The following is an 18,465-nucleotide window of genomic DNA, read 5'->3' on the forward strand; positions in this document are numbered from 1 at the left end:
TAGCTGCACATCCTTCTAGTTGCTGTATGTGGGACGCGGCCTCAGCATGGCCGGAGAAGCGGTGCATCGGTGCGCGTCCGGGATCCGAACCCGGGCCACCAGCAGCAGAGCGCGCGCACTTAACCGCCAAGCCACGGGGCCGGCCCAAGGATGGTTCCATTCTTTGAATAGTTGTAGTCCCAGTGGATTCCTAAAGGAAATATAACTACTCTATTTCCTCTGTTTTATGTTGATCATGTAATTTTCTTACCTTTTCATTTCCTAAGTGAATATAATCCATAAGCCACTTTAAGCAAAAGTAAGCCATAAGCTAGTGATCTTCCAATTTTGGTGTTCATCAAAATAATTCTGTTATTTGTTAGAAGTATGGGTGCCTGGACCTCACCCTAAACCTACTGAACCAGAATCTGTGGATGTGGTGTTGTGCCATCAACCAACTCCCAGGTGATTTTTGAGAACCACTGTCCTAAGCAATAACCAGTCCCGGTTCTGGAGCCAGTGTATCCACCATTACAAATAAAAATTTAGAATATTGATTTATAGGTAAATCTCCTGCTACTTTGATTGGTATGAAGCATTTAATTAGGGCTCCTGAATGAACTGATACATCAATTTTTTGATTTTACAAGGTTGAGTGAAACAGACAATCCATCACAGTTATCAACATTTAAGACTCCCCTAGACGTAAAGTTTATTTATTATCATTACTGTTTTACCTAAGGTAAAATGCATTAAGTAGCTTAGGTTACTTGCTAGTTTTAAGAAAGAAGTCTTCTAAACTGCACTATCTCTTTTAGTATTCTGTAAATATGCATGTTCTATTTAATGAAGTACAAATCCTGCGAACAATCTTGTTTTATTTTTTGGTAGAATTTATGTATCTTCTGTATCAGAAAAAAAAGAAAATAGCAAAAAAAAAGTAAGATTTTTCTTATTCTGCATTCAAATTATGAATTAGCTATTTTCATTGTTATTAATATAAATTTTCACTTAGTGTGCACCTGGGCAATCTGTTTTTTAACCACCTCTGAAGAAGTTCAGAAAAAACTATATGAAGAGATAGACCAAGTTTTTGGGAAGGGTCCTATTACTCCAGAAAAAATTGAGCAGCTCAGGTAAGAATACAATAAAAGGAAGAGGAGATCATTAAAAAGTAAATTTGAACTTGTTTAACTATCTAATTTAAAGCTAATACTAATATCTAGGAAAGCTAAATATTTTAACAGTACTTAAAATATTTACATACAGATTTTAATGGGTAATTTAATTTGCTTTTTAAAATCATAAAGTAGTTGTGGGAAACCTTTGCATTAGCCTGTGTAAAATAGTATCAGTGATGTCAAGTAAGTGGAGCACTCATAACTTATTGGCGGGAGTGCAAAATGGTACATCCTGTTGGAAAACCCTGTGGCAGAATTTTATAAAGTTAAACATACACTTACCGTATGACCCAACAGTTCTACTCCTAGGCATTTACACAAGAGAAATGAAAACATATGTCCACACAGAGACCTATGCAAACGTTCACAGCAATGTTATTCATAATAGCAAAAAACTGGAAGCAGTCCAGATGTTCATCTGGTGAATGGATAAACAAATTGTGTATCTGTGTTATGGAATATTACCAGGTAATAAAAAGTAACACAATATCAATACACACAATAACATGGATAAATCTCATTATGCTAAGTGAAAGATGCCAAACACAAAGACTGCCTACAATATGATTTCATTTAGGTGAAATTCGAGAAAAGGCAAATGTATTGTGATAGAAAGCAGATCAGTGGTTGTCTCAGGCCAGGAATGGGGAAGGGATCAAACTACGAAGCAGTACGAGGAAAGTTTTTAGAGTGAGGGAACTGTTCTATATCTTGCTTGTGGTTGTGGTTACACAATTGTATACAATTGCTAAAATTCACCAAACTGTACAGGTAAAATAGATGAATTTTTTATATGTAAGTAATGCCTTAGTAAAAAGATTTAAAAAAATAGCAGCTGTGAATGTTTAGAGGGTTGGAGTCTGAGACTGAGTAGCAAGCAACCCTACCTTGGAGCATCTTGCAAGTAGTATAGAAAAGAAGATAGGGAGACAGCCATTGGAAAGAATTCGAAGTCATGGGTTTCGCAGGGAGACTTCTGTTACAGGTTCTTCACAATGTTGGAAGTTTTATTTATTAAATTGAATATAATTATTTTTAATTTTAAAAGTAATACTTGTCTTTTGAAGTTTTTATAATACAGAAGTTTATGAAGTAGAAGGTGAAGATCCTTTGTAAATGTACCTTAAAGAGAACTATCTTTACATATTTTTCCAGATTTTTTCTATGCATATATACATGTGTTTAAAAGAAAAAAATTAAAAACATTTTAAAATATAAAACATAACTCTTCTATAAATTCCATTTTTTGTCTAAATATTTTTGTGGACAGTATTCTTACATGTAGTAACTTTACCACATTCAATCAGTGATCAAGTTCTATTGATACTAATCTCCAAACAACTTCTAGTTGGAAGTTTAGTTCTAGTTCTTTTCATTGCCCCCATTCTATCCAGACCGCCATCAACTTGCCTGGCATATTTCACCAGCCTTGGATCTTGGCGTTCTCCAGTCCATTCTCCAGATGGCTACTGCAGCCTGTGACTGCACGCCGTACTCACTTTGGGTGCTTTAAAAATACAGATAACCTGGGACCAATCGCAAACCAACAATCTCTGGGTGTGAGAAGGTGTCAGAAGCTGCTCAGGTGATTCTAATGTTTAGCTCAAGTTGAGAATCACTGTGCTAGTGATCTTTCTATATCTGGGGAGTCACATCTAATCAGATGACTCCCCAGTTTAAAATCCTTCAGTGATTTCCTGTTGCCTTTAAGATAACATTTAAACTCACTAACATAGCTTACGAGGCGTTTCGAGAGCTAGGCCTTGCATTCCTTTCCCACCTTATCCCTTGTTACGTGTCCCTCTTCATACCCTTGGATTCGGCTCTACTGAAATTCTTTTGTTTCTTTAAAGGTGCAGAACTCTTTTTCTTATCTCCTGGCTTTTGCAGACACTCCTTTATCTAGATTCTCTCTTCTGTCCTTTAGCTAACTCTAGTTTTTTTCCGCAGGTCTCATCCTAAGTGTTTGCTTCTCTGCCAAATCCTATCTCTAGTGAGGTGTTCCTGCCATGTGTTCCTTAATGCCCTGAACTTCTGTAGCCTCACAGCTACTGTGCTTTTTAAATTGTTCATCCTTGATGTCCCTTCCTCTCTCCCTTCCCTTGCCAGCTAGACTTTGAATTCCTTTGAGGGTATCTGGTCTTGTTCACTGTTGCAGCTCAGTATCTAACATAGTAGGTACCCAATAAATATTTGTTCAAAGAGGAAAGGAAGGATGTTTCCTCTTTTATTTTTAGGTATTATAAACAATCAACATTCCTATGCTTACATCTTTGCTAATATTTCTAATTATTTCTATTAATAGAGGCCTAGAAATGAGATTATTATTTAAGGATATGTGCAATGGTAGAGTGTTTATGCTTAGGGGCTATGAACTAAGATGGACCTGGGTTTGAATCCTGTCAACACTACTTACTTGCTATGTGATCTTAACTGCCTCATTTTTTTAAATCTGTAAAATTAGAATAACAGCAGCATCCATGAGGTTCTTAAAAGGATTAAGTGGAGAGATACTGCATAGAAGGTATTTAACAGGACTGACTCATGGCAGGATTTCAAAACATTTAGCTTTTATTCTTCTCATTGTGATGCACACTTAATATTTTTATATATATTGCCAAGTTACCCTTCAGAAAGGTTGTACCAATTTATACTTCCACCAACTGGATATGAGTGTGTTTTTTTTTTATCATTTTTCATTAATATTGTCTATTGTCATTCTTTTTCATCTGTGCTACCCTGGGAAGTAAAAAAAATTGCTTTGATTGCTGGTCTTTCCATTGTTAATGAGGTTGAGTATCATTTCGTATATTTCTAGGTCATTTGTATGTTTTTTTGTGAATTGCTTTTTTTTCTTTTTTTTTTTTTTTTGGTGAGGAAGATTGGGCCCTGAGCTAACATCTGTTGCCAATCTTCCTCTTTTTGCTTGAGGAAGATTGTCCCTGAGCTAACATCTGTGCCAGTCTTCCTCTATTTTGTATGTGGGATGCTGCCACAGCATGGCCTGATGAACGGTGTGTAGGTCTGCACCCAGGATCTGAAGCTGTGAACCCTGGGCCGCTGAAGCAGAGCATGTGAACTTAACCACTACACCACCGGGCCGTCCCTGTGAATTGCTTTTTTATATTCTCTTTCCATGTTTCTATTGGGGTGTTTGATTATTTTAAGTATAGATTTTTAAAGAGCTTTTTTACATTAAGGATATATTTACTGTAAATATTTTTCCTAGTTGTCTTTTAATTTTACTTCTGATGATTGCAAATATGTAAAGAAAAAATTTCCCTAGTCAGATTACTTGTATTTTTCTTTATGGTTTCTGGCATTTAAAAATAAAGGACTTTCCTACTCAAAAATTATAAAAATATTGTTTTGAGTTTTCTTCTGGTACTTTTAGAGATGTTTTTATTTGTTTAGATCTTTACCCACGTGGACTTTATATATCTCTAATATATAACATATCTTTTTTCAAGCAAATAAGAATTATGATGTGATTGTTTCAAATTAGGAAGGTTATGAAAGTTGTTGAATGACATTTTAAAATGTATGTACCTTTCAAACTGCCTCTTCCAAAGTAAAGATCTTCCAAAAATTTTTTTAAAACAGATATTGTCGGCAAGTGCTTTGTGAAACTGTTCGGGCTGCCAAACTGACCCCAGTTTCTGCTCGGCTTCAAGATATTGAAGGAAAGATTGACAAATTTATTATTCCTAGAGAGGTAGGAAACATTTGGTATATTTAACTCATTCAGTTATTCTTTTCAACTCTTTTAGTGTATATTTTTAAATTTTATTGTTTAAAGTGTCCAATAAATGCTACCTATTATTAAATCAAAAACACAATTGTTTTAAATGACAAAATAATATGTGCTTGTTTTAAAGTTCAAACAATATAAAAGAAAGGCTCCCTTCCCCATTAGTACTACTGTTAATACTTTAGTATGTATTTCTGTAGATCTTCTGTGTTTGTATATTACTCTGTGTGTATGAGTATACACATACATATGTATGTATTTTAAAAACCGAATTTATATGTGAAAGGTTTCTCTTCGTATGTTGTCCTTTAATTTTCTTCTTTTATTGCATGCATCATGGCTGTTAATATAACTGGCACTTGATACAAATCCAACTCATTATTTTTTATGGATGCATAGTATTTCCTTGTATGAATGTACTATAATTTATTTAAGTAGTCCCATTGATGGAAATTTAGGCTAACATTCATTTTTTTCTTATTACAAATTATATCTTGTACAGGTATTGGGTAGAGCCTTAGAAATGGAGTTTTTGGGTCAAAGTGCATATGTATGTTCAATTTAAATTGCCCTCTAAAAGGCAGTTTATATTTTTAGCAACAATGTATGAAAATGCTTTTTCTGTCCATATCCTAACCACCTCTGGATTTATAAATCTTTTACATATTTTGTGAATTTTATATGAAAAATTATCACATTATTTTAATTTATTTTTCTCTGATCATTGGAGAGATTGACAAACTTTTCATACATATATTAACAGTTTCTATTTCTTCTTTTGTGAATTATTTGCTTGTAACTCACTCTTTTTTCTAATGAGCTTATATGACTTTTTGTATATTATATATACTAACGCTGTCAGTTATATGGCAAATATTTTTTTCCTGTCTGTTTTTATCTTTCACTGATGGTTATGGTATATTTTATTTTGTTTTGTTTTTAATTTTTATGTAGTTAAGTCTGTGATTCCTTTATGGCTTCCAGATTTTGTGACATGCTTAGGGAGGCCTTCCCCACTGTAAGATCAGCAAAGTAACGGTCTTTGTTTTCTACCCTTATTTTATATTTTTGTTTTGTATTCATTAAAAGAGCATGTAGGACGAGTTGGCTCTCTGGGAGTCATTTTGTCTCTGTTAGGCCTTGATTAACTAGGGTAATTTTTTTTGCAGACCCTTGTCCTTTATGCCCTTGGTGTGGTACTTCAGGATCCCAGTACTTGGCCATCAGCACACAAGTATGAAATATCTGCAATTGTCTTTGTGATTATTGATTCTTATGTGTTTGCATGTTTTGCGTTCCTTTTCTAAGTTTTGAGGAGAAAATTCAGTATGTGACAATGTTACAACAAAAGAAAGCCATTACCTTCCCTTTATGGCTTCTACTCACTACTTTTTCTTTCATTAATCTGCTATCTGCTGCTCTTTGTCTCTCCTATTACCACTTCTATCCTACGATCTGTTTAATTACCTGGTCTATACAGCTATCCTTTAATGTCAATGGAATTTTGGGATTCTTTTGTTGGTAAGTAGGTATTGCTTATGCAGTTTCTTTGTTTTCCTGCTGTTGGTCTCAATTACTAAGCTCTTTAGTCAAATTCAGAAAATAGATGTGTATATCTGTGTTATATCTGAGGATGGCAAGGGAGGGGAAAGATGAAGAACAAAGCTACTGTTGTCTGCCTGCTAGAGGCATCTAGTGAAATTTGCTTTAAAGAAATGGGTTAAGATTTACTGCCTTGGAAGCAGATTATATACTGAGTTGATTGGGTTAAGACAGCTGTGTGAAATGCAGGGGGGAAAAGTTTGTAGCGTGGTTGAAATACTAGGAAACCTACTTCTGGAGGATAAGGATGGGGCTTATTAAGTGTTCCTATCGTTTTAGTTTTTATATTACAATGATATTAAACGAAATCTATTAACAAATGAAACAGATGTAAATTGGTGGAAAAATGTATGCTTATAATTATGAAAACCTAAAATTTCAAATTTTAAAATCTTTAAAAAAAATTCTCATGTGGAAAAAGGCCAAGTTTTTGATAAATTTTAAGTGTAATATGAAAAATACAAGAACTTTGCTGGAACTTTTGACACTATTCCTATCTTCAACACACTCAGAGAATCTAGGTTACAAATTGAAAATACTGAAAAGAATATATGCTAAGATGTGGAAATCATTTGCAGGACTCAAATGTAATCAAATTTAGGAAATGTTAGTAATAATATTATATGCTAAGGAAATGCTTTCTGAAGTCGGGTACCTCCTTACCCGTTCCTTGTGAAAGGTCCAGAGAGTCATTTTTTTTTGTTTTTTGTGAGGAAAATCAGCCCTGAGCTAACATCTGCCAATCCTCCTCTTTTTTTGCTGAGGAAGACTGGCCCTGAGCTAACATCCATGCCCATCTTCCTCTACTTTCTATGGGATGCCGCCACAGCATGGCTTGCCAAGTGGTGCGTCGGTGCGCGCCCAGGATCCAAACCCCTGGCTGCCGCAGCGGAGCGTGCGCACTTAACCGCTTGTGCCACCGGTCCGGCCCCCAGAGAGTCATTTTTGTCAGCACCTTGTGATGATCCTTGAGAGTCAGTTCACAGTAACAAAAATATACAGAGCTCTGAGATAGACCCCATAGAGATAATTAACCAATTGTCAACATCCTATGTTGCATATCTTTTTATGGCTGAATAGTATTCTGTTGTGTTCTATTGTATGGATGTACCAGAGTTTGTTCAACTTTTCACTCACTGAAGGACATTTGGCTTGTTTCTTGTGTTTTGCTATTATGAATGAAGCTGCTATGAATATTCGGGTACAGGTTTTTCTGTAAACATACGGTTTCATTTCTTTGGGATAAATGCCCAAGAGTGTGATTGCTGAGTCATATGGTTAGTGCATGATTAGTTTTGCAAGAAACTGCTGGGCTATTTTTCAGAGATTCTCACCAGCAGTGTTTGAGAGATTCAGCTTCTCTGCAGCTTCAATAACATTACCTATAATTGCTATTTTTTATTTTAGTTGTTCTAATAGGTAGGTAGTGATAGTTCATTGTGTTTATAAGTTTTCTTTTTGAGTAACTGACATTAACTTATTCTCCCTATAGAAAAATGTCTAGATATGATTTATTTACAAAAATAAATGCATTTGCATTATTACTATTACCATATTGGCAATGTTTCAGAGCAAGAAACCCTGGGTCAAATTCTATGATTTAAATGGATAATAATGTAAAAGTTACTCTATACTAAATGATGAAATATTATCAGCTTTAAAAACCAGACTAAAATAATATTCTCAGCTGAAAAGAATAAGGCAAACATCAAAAACCTCAGTATGGGTTTTTGGGACCAAGATGGTGAGATAGAAGGCTGCTGAATTTCCCTCCTCCTGTGGACACACTGAATGTACAGCTACACAGGGAACAATTTCCTCTGAGAGAAATCCGGAAAGTAGCTGAGTGACTCCTATACATTGGGCAAATGAGAAGATACATTGAAACGGGTAGAAAAGGCTAAGACATACTCTTGACATAAACCCCACCCCCAGCATAGTGCCATACAATTGAGAGGGAACCCCAAACTCCTAGCTTCTCCCTGAGGACCAACGGGTTTATACTGCACATTTATTGCCCCAACCTTGAAGACTCCCACCTGATTGATGGGCTCCCAAAACCCTAGCTCTGAAAGCCATCAGGGCTTGTTGGGGCTTGCATTCATGAGGCCCACAGGACTGTAGCAAACAAAAGCAGCTCTTAATGGGAGCACAGTGGGAGCATGAGTGCTTTCTATGGCTTTCCTCCAGGGCTCAGCACAGAGGGAGCAGACAAAAATGCCCATCTCCCAGTCTTTCCCTGGATGGTTAACTGCATACTTTACAAGCTGCTGCCTGAGGGTCCAGCTTCTCTTTAGCACACATCTAGGTATTGGCTCTGATCCCCCTGGAGCCTGGGGGAGCCAGTGGGCACGTCCCCCACCTTCTCCCTTGACTCACTCCAACAATAAAACCAAGTTGTCAGCATGTCCCTTGTGCACACATCTAGTGCCCCAACTTGTATGGCTGCCATCCAAGGGATATGCCCCAAATCACCTAGCTCTGATAGCCAGAGGGTCTTGCATTCATAAGTTCCACAGTACTAGAGAAAACAAAGAAGCAGTTGTTAACGAGCAAGCAGGTACTTACTGTAGCTAGCCCCCAAGGTTCAATGCAGAGGGACCAGGCAAAAATGCCCATCTCCCAGTCTTTCTCTGGAAGGGGTTTGACTGCATACCTCACAAGCTGCTGGCTGAGGGTCTGGCCTCTAATTACTGCACATCTAGGTGCTGACTGTGATCTTCCCCAGAGCCTGAAATAGCTAATGGGCACTTCTCATGCCTTCTTCCTCCTCCTTGCCCCAACAATAAAGCCAACTTGCCACTACCTCTCAGGAAGGAGCTTGTCCATACATCTAGCAGTTCAGTTTTTACGGCTGCCACTGAGGGATGGACCCCCATCACCTACATGTGATAACCAGCAGGACTTGCATTCACGACCACAAGACCGTATAGCAAACAAAGAAACAGTTTTCAAATGAGTGTAGGAGCACCCCCTGTGGCTGTACACCCAGTCTCAGCACAGAGGGAACAGACAAAACACCCATCTCCCAGTTTCTCCTTGGAAGGGGTTAAACTACATACTTTCTCAGCTTCTGCTTTGGCAGTCCATCTTCTAATCAGCCTGCCTCTAGGTGCTGACTGTGGTCCTCTCTCTTTGGACACTGACAGGTCTTGGCATACCTTCATACTGGGAGCCTCCATGAACAAAGACAGCAGCTTGGACAATCACAAAGGTTTGAGAGGCAGATAGGAGCTTGGGCTAGGCTAATTAGTAAGGTTCATCTTCTACACAAGACTGCTGTCAAGACTGGAAGAGGTGGCTGTTTTATCTGATAGGAAGAAACCAACACAGGGAGTCATGGAAAAAGAAGAAATGAAGCAATATGTTCCAAACAATAGAGCAAGATAACTCTCCTGAAACTGATTGTTCTGGAATCGAGATAAGTGATTTACCCAATAGAGAATTCAATATAACAGTCAGAAAGATGCTCACAGAGGTCAGGAGAGCAATGCATGAACAAAGTGACAATTTCAACAAAGAGAGAGAAAATATAAGAAAGTACCAAACAGAAATCACAGAGCTGAAGGATACAGTAACTGAACTGAAGAATTCAATAGAGGGGTTCAAGAGCAGACTAGATGAGGCAGAAGAAAGGATCAGTGAACTTGAAGACAGGGCAGTAGAATTCATTCAATCAGAGGAGCAAAAAGAAAAAAAATGAAAAAGAGTAAAGATAGATTAAGGAACTTATGGGACATCATCAAGCAGACCAATGTACACGTTATACATGTCTGAGAAGGAGAAGAGAGAGAGAAAGGGGCAGAGAAAGCTGATTCAAAGAAATAATGGCTGAAAACTTCCCTACCTGGAGAAAGAAACAGATATTCAGATTCAGGAAGCCCAAAGAGTACCAAAGAAGATGAATCTAAAGAGACCCACACCGGGCCGGCCCCATGGCTTAGCGGTTAAGTGCGCGCGCTCTGCTACTGGCGGCCCAGGTTTGGATCCCGGGTGCGCACCGACGCACCGCTTCTCCGGCCATGCTGAGGCCGTGTCCCACATACAGCAACTAGAAGGATGTGCAACTACGACATACAACTATCTACTGGGGCTTTGGGGGACAGAAAGGAGGAGGATTGGCAATGGATGTTAGCTCAGAGCTGGTCTTCCTCAGCAAAAAGAGGAGGATTAGCATGGATGTTAGCTCAGGGCTGATCTTCCTCATACAAAAAAATAAATAAATAAAGAGACCCACACCGAGACACATTATAATTAGATTGTCAGAAGTTAAAGACAAAGAGAGAATCTTAAAAACAACAGATGAAAAGCAATATGTTATATACCTTGGGAACTTCCGTGAGACAATCAGCAGATTTTTGAGGAGAAACTTTGCAGGCCAGAAAGGAGTGGGATGATATATTCAAAGTGCTGAAACAAAAAAAATTGCCACCCAAGAATACTCTGCATGGCAAAGTTGTCCTTCAGAGCTGAAGGAGAGATAAAGACTTTTCTAGACAAACAAAAGCTGAAATGTTAAAGAGAGTTCTTCAAGCTGAAACAAAAAGATGCTACTTAGTAACATAAAAAGATATGAAAGTATAAAATTCACTGGTAAATATATACTTAACATGAATACTATTGTATTGGTGGTGGGTAAATCACTTATAGCTGTAGTATAAAGGTTAAAAGACAAAAGCATTAAAAATAACTAAAACTATAATAATTTGTTAATGGTACACAATATAAAAAGATATAAAAATGTGACATCAGAAACATAAAATGTCAGGATAGAATGTGAGAATGTAGAGCTTTTGTATGTGTTTGAAGTTAAGTTATCAGCTTTAAATAGACAGTTATAACTATAATACGTTTTATGTAATCCTCCCGATAACACAAAGAAAAAATCTATAGTAAGTACACAAGGTATAAAGAGGAAGGAATCAAAGCATCTCACTACAGAAGATCATGAAATCACAGAAGAAGAGAGCAAAAGAGGAAGAAAAGAATAAAGGAACTACAAAACTGCTAGAAAACAAAATTGCATTAGTACATCCATACCTATCAATAATTTCTTTAAGTGTATGTGGACTAAATTCTCCAATCAAAAGACATAGAGTGGCTGAATGGATAAAATAACAAGACCTGACTATATGCTGCCTACAAGAGACTCACTTCAGCTATAAGGACACACACAGGCTGAGAGTGAAGGGATGGAAAAAGATGTCCCATGGAAATGGAAACCAGAATAAAGTAGGGTTACCTAAACTTACATCAGACAAAATAGACCTTAAGCCAAAAACTGTAACAAGAGATCAAGAAGATCCTCATATGGTGATAAAGAGGTCAGTTCATCAAGAGGTTATAACAATTGTACATATTTATGCACCTAACATTGGAGTACCTAAATTAATAAAACAAATATTAATAGATCTGAAGGGGGAAATAGATAGCAATACAATAATAGGGATTTCAGTACCCCACTTTCAACAATGGATAGAGCATCCAGACAGAAAATCAATAAGAAAACATTATACTTAAACTATACGTTAGACCAGATGGAACTGTCATATGCAGAACATCCTATCCAATAGTAGCACAATACACATTCCTCTCACATGTACATAGAACGTTCTACAGGATATATATCATGTTAGGCCACAAAACAAGTTTTAATAAATTTAAGATGATTGAAATAATATCAAGCATCTTTCTGACCACAAGGAGGAAGAAAAACCCAGGAAGAATCTCACTGAAAAAACAGCTGTAAATATAATGTATATTTGCAGAGAATTGTATTTAACTAATATTTTTGTATATTTAAATTTGCTCACAGTGGTTTGTTACAGTTAAACTGGATTCTTATTTGCAAAGTGCTGTAGCTTATAATGAACTCTTAAATGTTGATGTCTTCATAGACTTTATTTTCTTAGTGTATAAACAGATAATTGCTAGTATTAAGAGTGTGTCAAGTTTGTAAACCTAACTTTTAAAAAGCCAGATTCTTTTTTGATTACATGTTTCAAAATCCTGGAAAAAACATTGCTTTTTTTTAATTAAGTAACCAAAAAAACTTCCGTATGAAATGGTAAATCAATTACAAGAAGAAAATGGGGAAATTCACAGATATTTGAAGATTAAACAACATGCTACTGAACAACCAGTGGGTCAAGATCAAAGAAGAAATCAAAAGGGAAATAAAAAAATATCTTGAGACAAGCGAAAATGCAAACATAACATACCAAAACTTACAGGATGTAGCAAAAGCAGTTCTAAGAGGTAATTTTATAGCAACAAACACCTACATTAAGAAAAAAGATCTCAAATAAACCACCTAACTTTATACCTCAAGGAATTAGAAAAAGAATAACAAAGCCAAAAATTAGTAAAAGGAAGAAAGTTACAAATATCAGAACGGAAATAAATGAAATAGAGGCTAACAAGACAATAGAAAAAGATCAGTGAAACTAAGAACTGGTTTTTTGAAAAGATAAACAAAACGACAAACCTTTAGCTAGACTAAGAAAAAAGAATAAAGGCTCAAATAAAATTATAAATGAAAGAAGAAACATTACAACTGATAACATATAAATACTAAGGATAATAAGAAATTACTATGAACAGTTATATGCCCACAAATTAGATAGCCTAGAAATGGATAAGTTCCTAGAAACATAAAACTTACCAAGACTGAATCATGAAGAAATAGAAAATCTCAGCAGACCAATTACTAGTAAGGAGATCAAATCAGTAATCAAAAACCTCCCAACAAAGAAAAACTCAAGACCAGTTAGCTTCCCTGGTGAATTGTACCAAACATTTACAGCAGAATTAATACGACTCTTTCTTAAACTCCTCCAAAAAAATAGAAGAGGAGGGAACATTTCCAAACTCATTTTATGAGGCCAGCATTACCCTGTAGCAAAGCCAGACAAGGATACTACAAGAAAATAAAACTACGGGCCAGTATCCCTAGAGAACATAGATGTAAAAATCCTCAACAGAATATTAGCAAACCAAATTCAGTAGTACATTAAAAGGATCATACACCGTGATCCAGTGGGATTTACTCCTGTGATGCAAATCAATAAATGTGATATACCATATTAACAGAATGAAAAATAAAAATCATATGATCATCTCAATAAATGCATAAAAAGCATTTGACAAAATTAAGCATCTTTTCATAATAAAAACCTCAACAAATTGGGTATAGAAGGAATGTGCCTCAACATAATAAAGGTCGTGTATCACGTTTATTACAGCTAACATCATACTCAAGGGTAAAATGCTGAAAGCTTCCTCTGAGACCAGGAACAAGACAAGGATACCCATTCTCACCACTCTCATTCAACATAGTATTGGAAGTCCTAGCCAGAGCAATTAGGCAAGAAAAAGAAATAAAAGGTATCTAAATCAGAAAGGAAGAAGTAAAATTATCTCTGTTTGCAGATGGCATGGCATTATATATAAAAAAAGCCTAAAGATTCCACCAAAAACTGTTAGTACTAATAAATGAGTTCAGTAAAGTTGCGTGATACAGAATCAATAATAGAAAAATCAGTTGTGTTTCAATACACGAACAACAAACTATCAGAAAAATTTAGACAATCCCATTTACAATAGCATCAAAAAGAGTAAAATACTTAGGAATAAATTCAACAAAGGAGGTGAAAGCTCTCTACACTGAAAACTGTAAAATATTGATGAAAGTATTGAAGGCGACTCAAATAAATGGAAAGATAATCTGTGTTCATGGACTGGAAGAATTAATATTGTTCAAATGTCCTTACTAGCCAAAGCGATTTATAGGTTCATTACAATCCCTATCAAGATCCCAATGTCACTTTTCACAGAAATAAACAACCCTTAAATTCACATGCAATCACAAAAGATGAAGAATAGCCAAGGCAGTCTTGAGAAAGAAGAACAAAGCTGGAAGCATCACACTTCCTGCTTTCAAACTGTAAAACAAAGCTAGAATAATCAAAACAGTGTGGTCCTGGCATAAAAACAGACGGATAGATCAGAGACACAGAGACTCATAGAACGTAGAGCCCAGAAATAAGTCCATGCATATATGGTCAATTAATATGCAGCGAAGGAGGCAAGAATATGCAATAGGGAAAGGATAGTCTCTTCAGTAAGTGGTGCTTGGAAAACTGGATATTCACACGCAAAAGAACAAAACTGGACCCCTATCTTATACCATGTACAAAAATCAACTCAAAATGGAATAAGACTTGAATGTAAGACCTGAAACCCTAAAACTCCTAGAAGAGGGGCTGGCCTGGTGGTTGAGTTCTCGAGTTCCACTTCAGCAGCCTGGGGTTTGCCGGTTCGGATCCTGGGTGTGGACCTACTCACCGCTCATCAAGCCATGCTGAGGCGGCGTCCCACATAGAAGAACTAGAAGGACCTACAACTAGGATATACAACTATCTACTGGGGCTTTAGGGAGAAAAAAGAAAAGAAAAAAAAAAGAGGAAGATTGGCAACAGATGTTAGCTCAGGGCCAATCTTCCTCAAAAAACAAAAACAAAACTCCTAGAAGAAAAACCTAGGGGGTAAGATCCTTTATATAGGTCTTTCAATGATTTTTTGGGTTTGACACCAAAAGCAAAGGCAAAAAAAGTCAAAGTAAACAAGTGGGATGACGTCAAACTAAAAAAGCTTCTGTGCAGCAAAGAAGACCATCAACAAAATGAAAAGGGAACCTCCAGAATGGGAGAAAATATTTGCAAACCACATATCTGATACAAGGTGAATATCCAAAATATATAAGGAACTCATATAACTCAATATCGCAAAAAAAGAAATAACTCAATTAAAAAATGAGCAAAGGACAGTTTTCCAAAGAAGACATACAAATGGCCAACAGGTAAATGAAAAGATGCTCAATCTCACTAATCAGAGAAATGCAGTTCAAAACCACAGTGAGATCACCTCACATCTGTTAGGATGTCTGTTATCAAAAAGACAAGAGATGACAAATGCTAGTAAGGATGTGGGTAAAAGGGAACCGTCGTACACTGTTGGTGTGAATGTAAACTGGTACAGCCACTATGGAAAATAGTATGGAGGTTCCTCAGAAACTTAGAAAGAGAACTACTGTATGATCCAGCAAAGCCACATGTGAGTATATATCCAAAGGACACAAAATCATTATCTCAGAGAGATAGCTGTACTCCCATGTTTATTGCAGATTATTTACAACTATGGAAACAACCTAGCTGTCTGTCAACAGATGAATGGATAAAGAAGATGATGTATATATATACAGTGGAATGTTATTCAGCCCCTAAAAAAGAAGGAAATCCCACCATTTGTGCAACATGGATGAACCTGGAGGGCATTATGCTAAGTGAAATGAGCCAAACAGAGAAAAACAAATATTGCGGGATATCATTTATATGTGTAATATTTGAAAAAAAAAACCTAACACTTAGAAACAGAGTAGCATGGTTGTTGCGGGGGGGGGGGGGGCGGGACGGGGGGGGCGGTGGTGGGGAAAATAGGGAATGGCTGGTAAAAGGGCACAAACTTGTAAGTTTGTTGTAAGATGAATAAGGTGTGAGGAATAAGGTGTGAGGATGTAATGTGTAACATGGTGACTATGGTTGGTAATACTATAATGTATAATTGAAATTTGCTGAGAGTAGAAATTAAGTGTTCTCACCACACACACAAAAAATGTTAACTATGTAATATGATGGATGTGTTAACCTTGAGGGTGGGAATCCTTTCACAAGGTGTACGTATATCATCAAATCATCATATTGTACACTTTAAATACATTATAATTTGATTTGTCAGTTATACTTCCAGAAAGCTGAAAAAATAAAAATAAACAAAAAAACCCCCTCAGTATTTGAGATTAAATTATCTGTTTTTCATTTTGGGTTTTTTTTTATTTTATTTTATTTTATTTATTTTATTTTATTATTTTATTTTATTTATTTTATTTTATTATTTTATTTTATTTTAATTTTATTTATTTGTTTTTTCCCCCCACAGCCCCAGTAGATAGTTGTATGTCATAGCTGCACATCCTTCTAGTTGATGTATGTGGGACGCGGCCTCAGCATGGCGGGAGAAGCGGTGCGTCAGTGCGTGCCTGGGATCCGAACCCGGGCCGCCAGCAGCAGAGCGCGTGCACTTAACCGCTAAGCCACAGGGCCGGCCCTTATTTTATTTTTAACCCTTAAAATTGTGAGATATTTTATAAAATAATTGGAAAAATCAAGTTTGATTCTATCTTTTAATGTGAAAATACGTAGATATCTTCAGGTAAACATTTAGGGTCTCAATTTTCAAGATAGTTTATGAAAGGAAAATGTGATTAAATTTGATATAATTTTTCTATGGATTGTTTATGTAAATATAGTATTTTCAAAAGTTGAAAAGGTAATTTACACTTTTTTAAAACAAAAGGAAAGCAGAATTCTTTTTTTTCCTTCATAGTAGAGTTTAGATCTTTTAAAAACATTTGTTTTTGAGAGGAATTTTTATGCTCTATGGTGAGTGGGTTGTTTTGTGTAAAATATCCATTTATCCAGTAACTTTTTACAGAGTGAAACTCGGTACAATTAAAAACCCTTCTTAGCCTCTTCATTTTCCTCACTTATTAATAATCCGGGTATAATGTAATTGATGAATATAATTTTAAGTCTGGTGTCTTCAATTTTAAGAAATAAATTTTAATTGAAGAGGCAATGTAAAATGCCTCACATTGGTCAGATGACTTTATGTAACATATATTTTGAACACTCTTAAATTTAAATATGCATTATGTGGTTTTATATGATTTATCCTTATATCTCATAAAATGATGTAAATGATGATGTTACAATTTCATTCCTTGCTGGTTCCAGAGAACTGTATTTTGCATCTATTGTTTAGAAATAATAAAGTAAGCAGAAAGAGACTAAATATGTGTTCAGTAATTTGGGAACATCATAATAGGTGAAATTTAAATATAATGTGACAGTAGTTTCTGTTTTCAGTAGTTTTTAAACTTTATTCCATCCCTGTGTTCTGACAGTGTAAATATATAAAATGCTAGTGGAGCTCTGTTGTGACTGGCCCCACATCTTCTCTCTAGGTTTGATCCAGACCGGTTTGATGATGAATTGGTAGTGAAGACCTTCTCCTTGCTTGGATTCTCAGGCCCACAGGAATGCCCAGAGTTGAGGTGAGATGATAAAGAGAGTAAAGTGAAAGGACAGATGCCAGACTTTGTACTTATAATTGGATGATCACTGTTGATGAGAATGAGCAATCCAGTTGTTAACTTCAGTAACCAGTTGACTTTCTTCCTGACTAGGTTTGCGTATATGGTGACCACAGTACTTCTGAGTGTATTGATGAGGAGACTGCACCTACTCTCTGTGGAGGGACAAGTTATTGAAACTAAGTATGAACTGGTAACGTCATCCAAGGAAGAAGCTTGGATCACTGTCTCAAAGAGATATTAAAATTTTATACACTTAGCTTTGTTGCGGAAAATGACCATGTAGAAAATCTGTATTTACTCCTTTTATAAACCAAGTATTGTTGTGTAATATAAACACCTGTTAGTACTTCATTATGTAAATTTGGATTTTTGTATATCAGATTTTCTTAATGCATGATATACATTTATACTTATTGCATCAATATAGTGATTGTTTTAATGGGAAGCTTTCTACTTTTACTTTTTGTTTTATCACTTTCTGTGCAATTATATTCATATTCTTTTGCTTAGTTTGATCTCTAAAATTAATATTCTGGAAGAGAGAAGTTATTTTGCACACTTTGGTGAATCATATTTTGTGAATATTCATAAAAGAGAAATATAGTCCTAATTCCTTTATGTACTTCCAATAAATCACCTTAAAGGAAAACAAAAGGACTTCCCATAATTTTATGCCTTGGATTAGTATTTTTATTCTCTGACTATAAATTGGTTTGTATTTAATCATTGTTAGTAGG

At 35.9% G+C, this 18,465-nt stretch overlaps 1 protein-coding gene across 2 annotated transcripts in view; it reads left to right on the top strand.

Annotated features, from left to right (window-relative positions):
* The window catches only part of LOC131411002 (cytochrome P450 20A1), a 53,369-nt gene extending 35,200 nt beyond the window's left edge, over positions 1-18,169 (top strand). For both annotated transcript variants that reach the window (XM_058549643.1, XM_058549642.1), the window contains 5 exons: positions 995-1,115; positions 4,764-4,875; positions 6,081-6,145; positions 17,597-17,686; positions 17,819-18,169. In XM_058549643.1, coding sequence (XP_058405626.1) covers positions 995-1,115; positions 4,764-4,875; positions 6,081-6,145; positions 17,597-17,686; positions 17,819-17,969 — 539 coding nt within the window. In that variant the 3' untranslated portion in view covers positions 17,970-18,169. The remainder of the gene's footprint in view (positions 1-994; positions 1,116-4,763; positions 4,876-6,080; positions 6,146-17,596; positions 17,687-17,818) is intronic.
* The last annotated feature ends 296 nt before the right edge of the window (positions 18,170-18,465 follow it).

The sequence above is a fragment of the Diceros bicornis genome, chromosome 10 (genome assembly GCF_020826845.1).
Source record: "Diceros bicornis minor isolate mBicDic1 chromosome 10, mDicBic1.mat.cur, whole genome shotgun sequence".
Classification (NCBI taxonomy): Eukaryota; Metazoa; Chordata; class Mammalia; order Perissodactyla; family Rhinocerotidae; genus Diceros; species Diceros bicornis.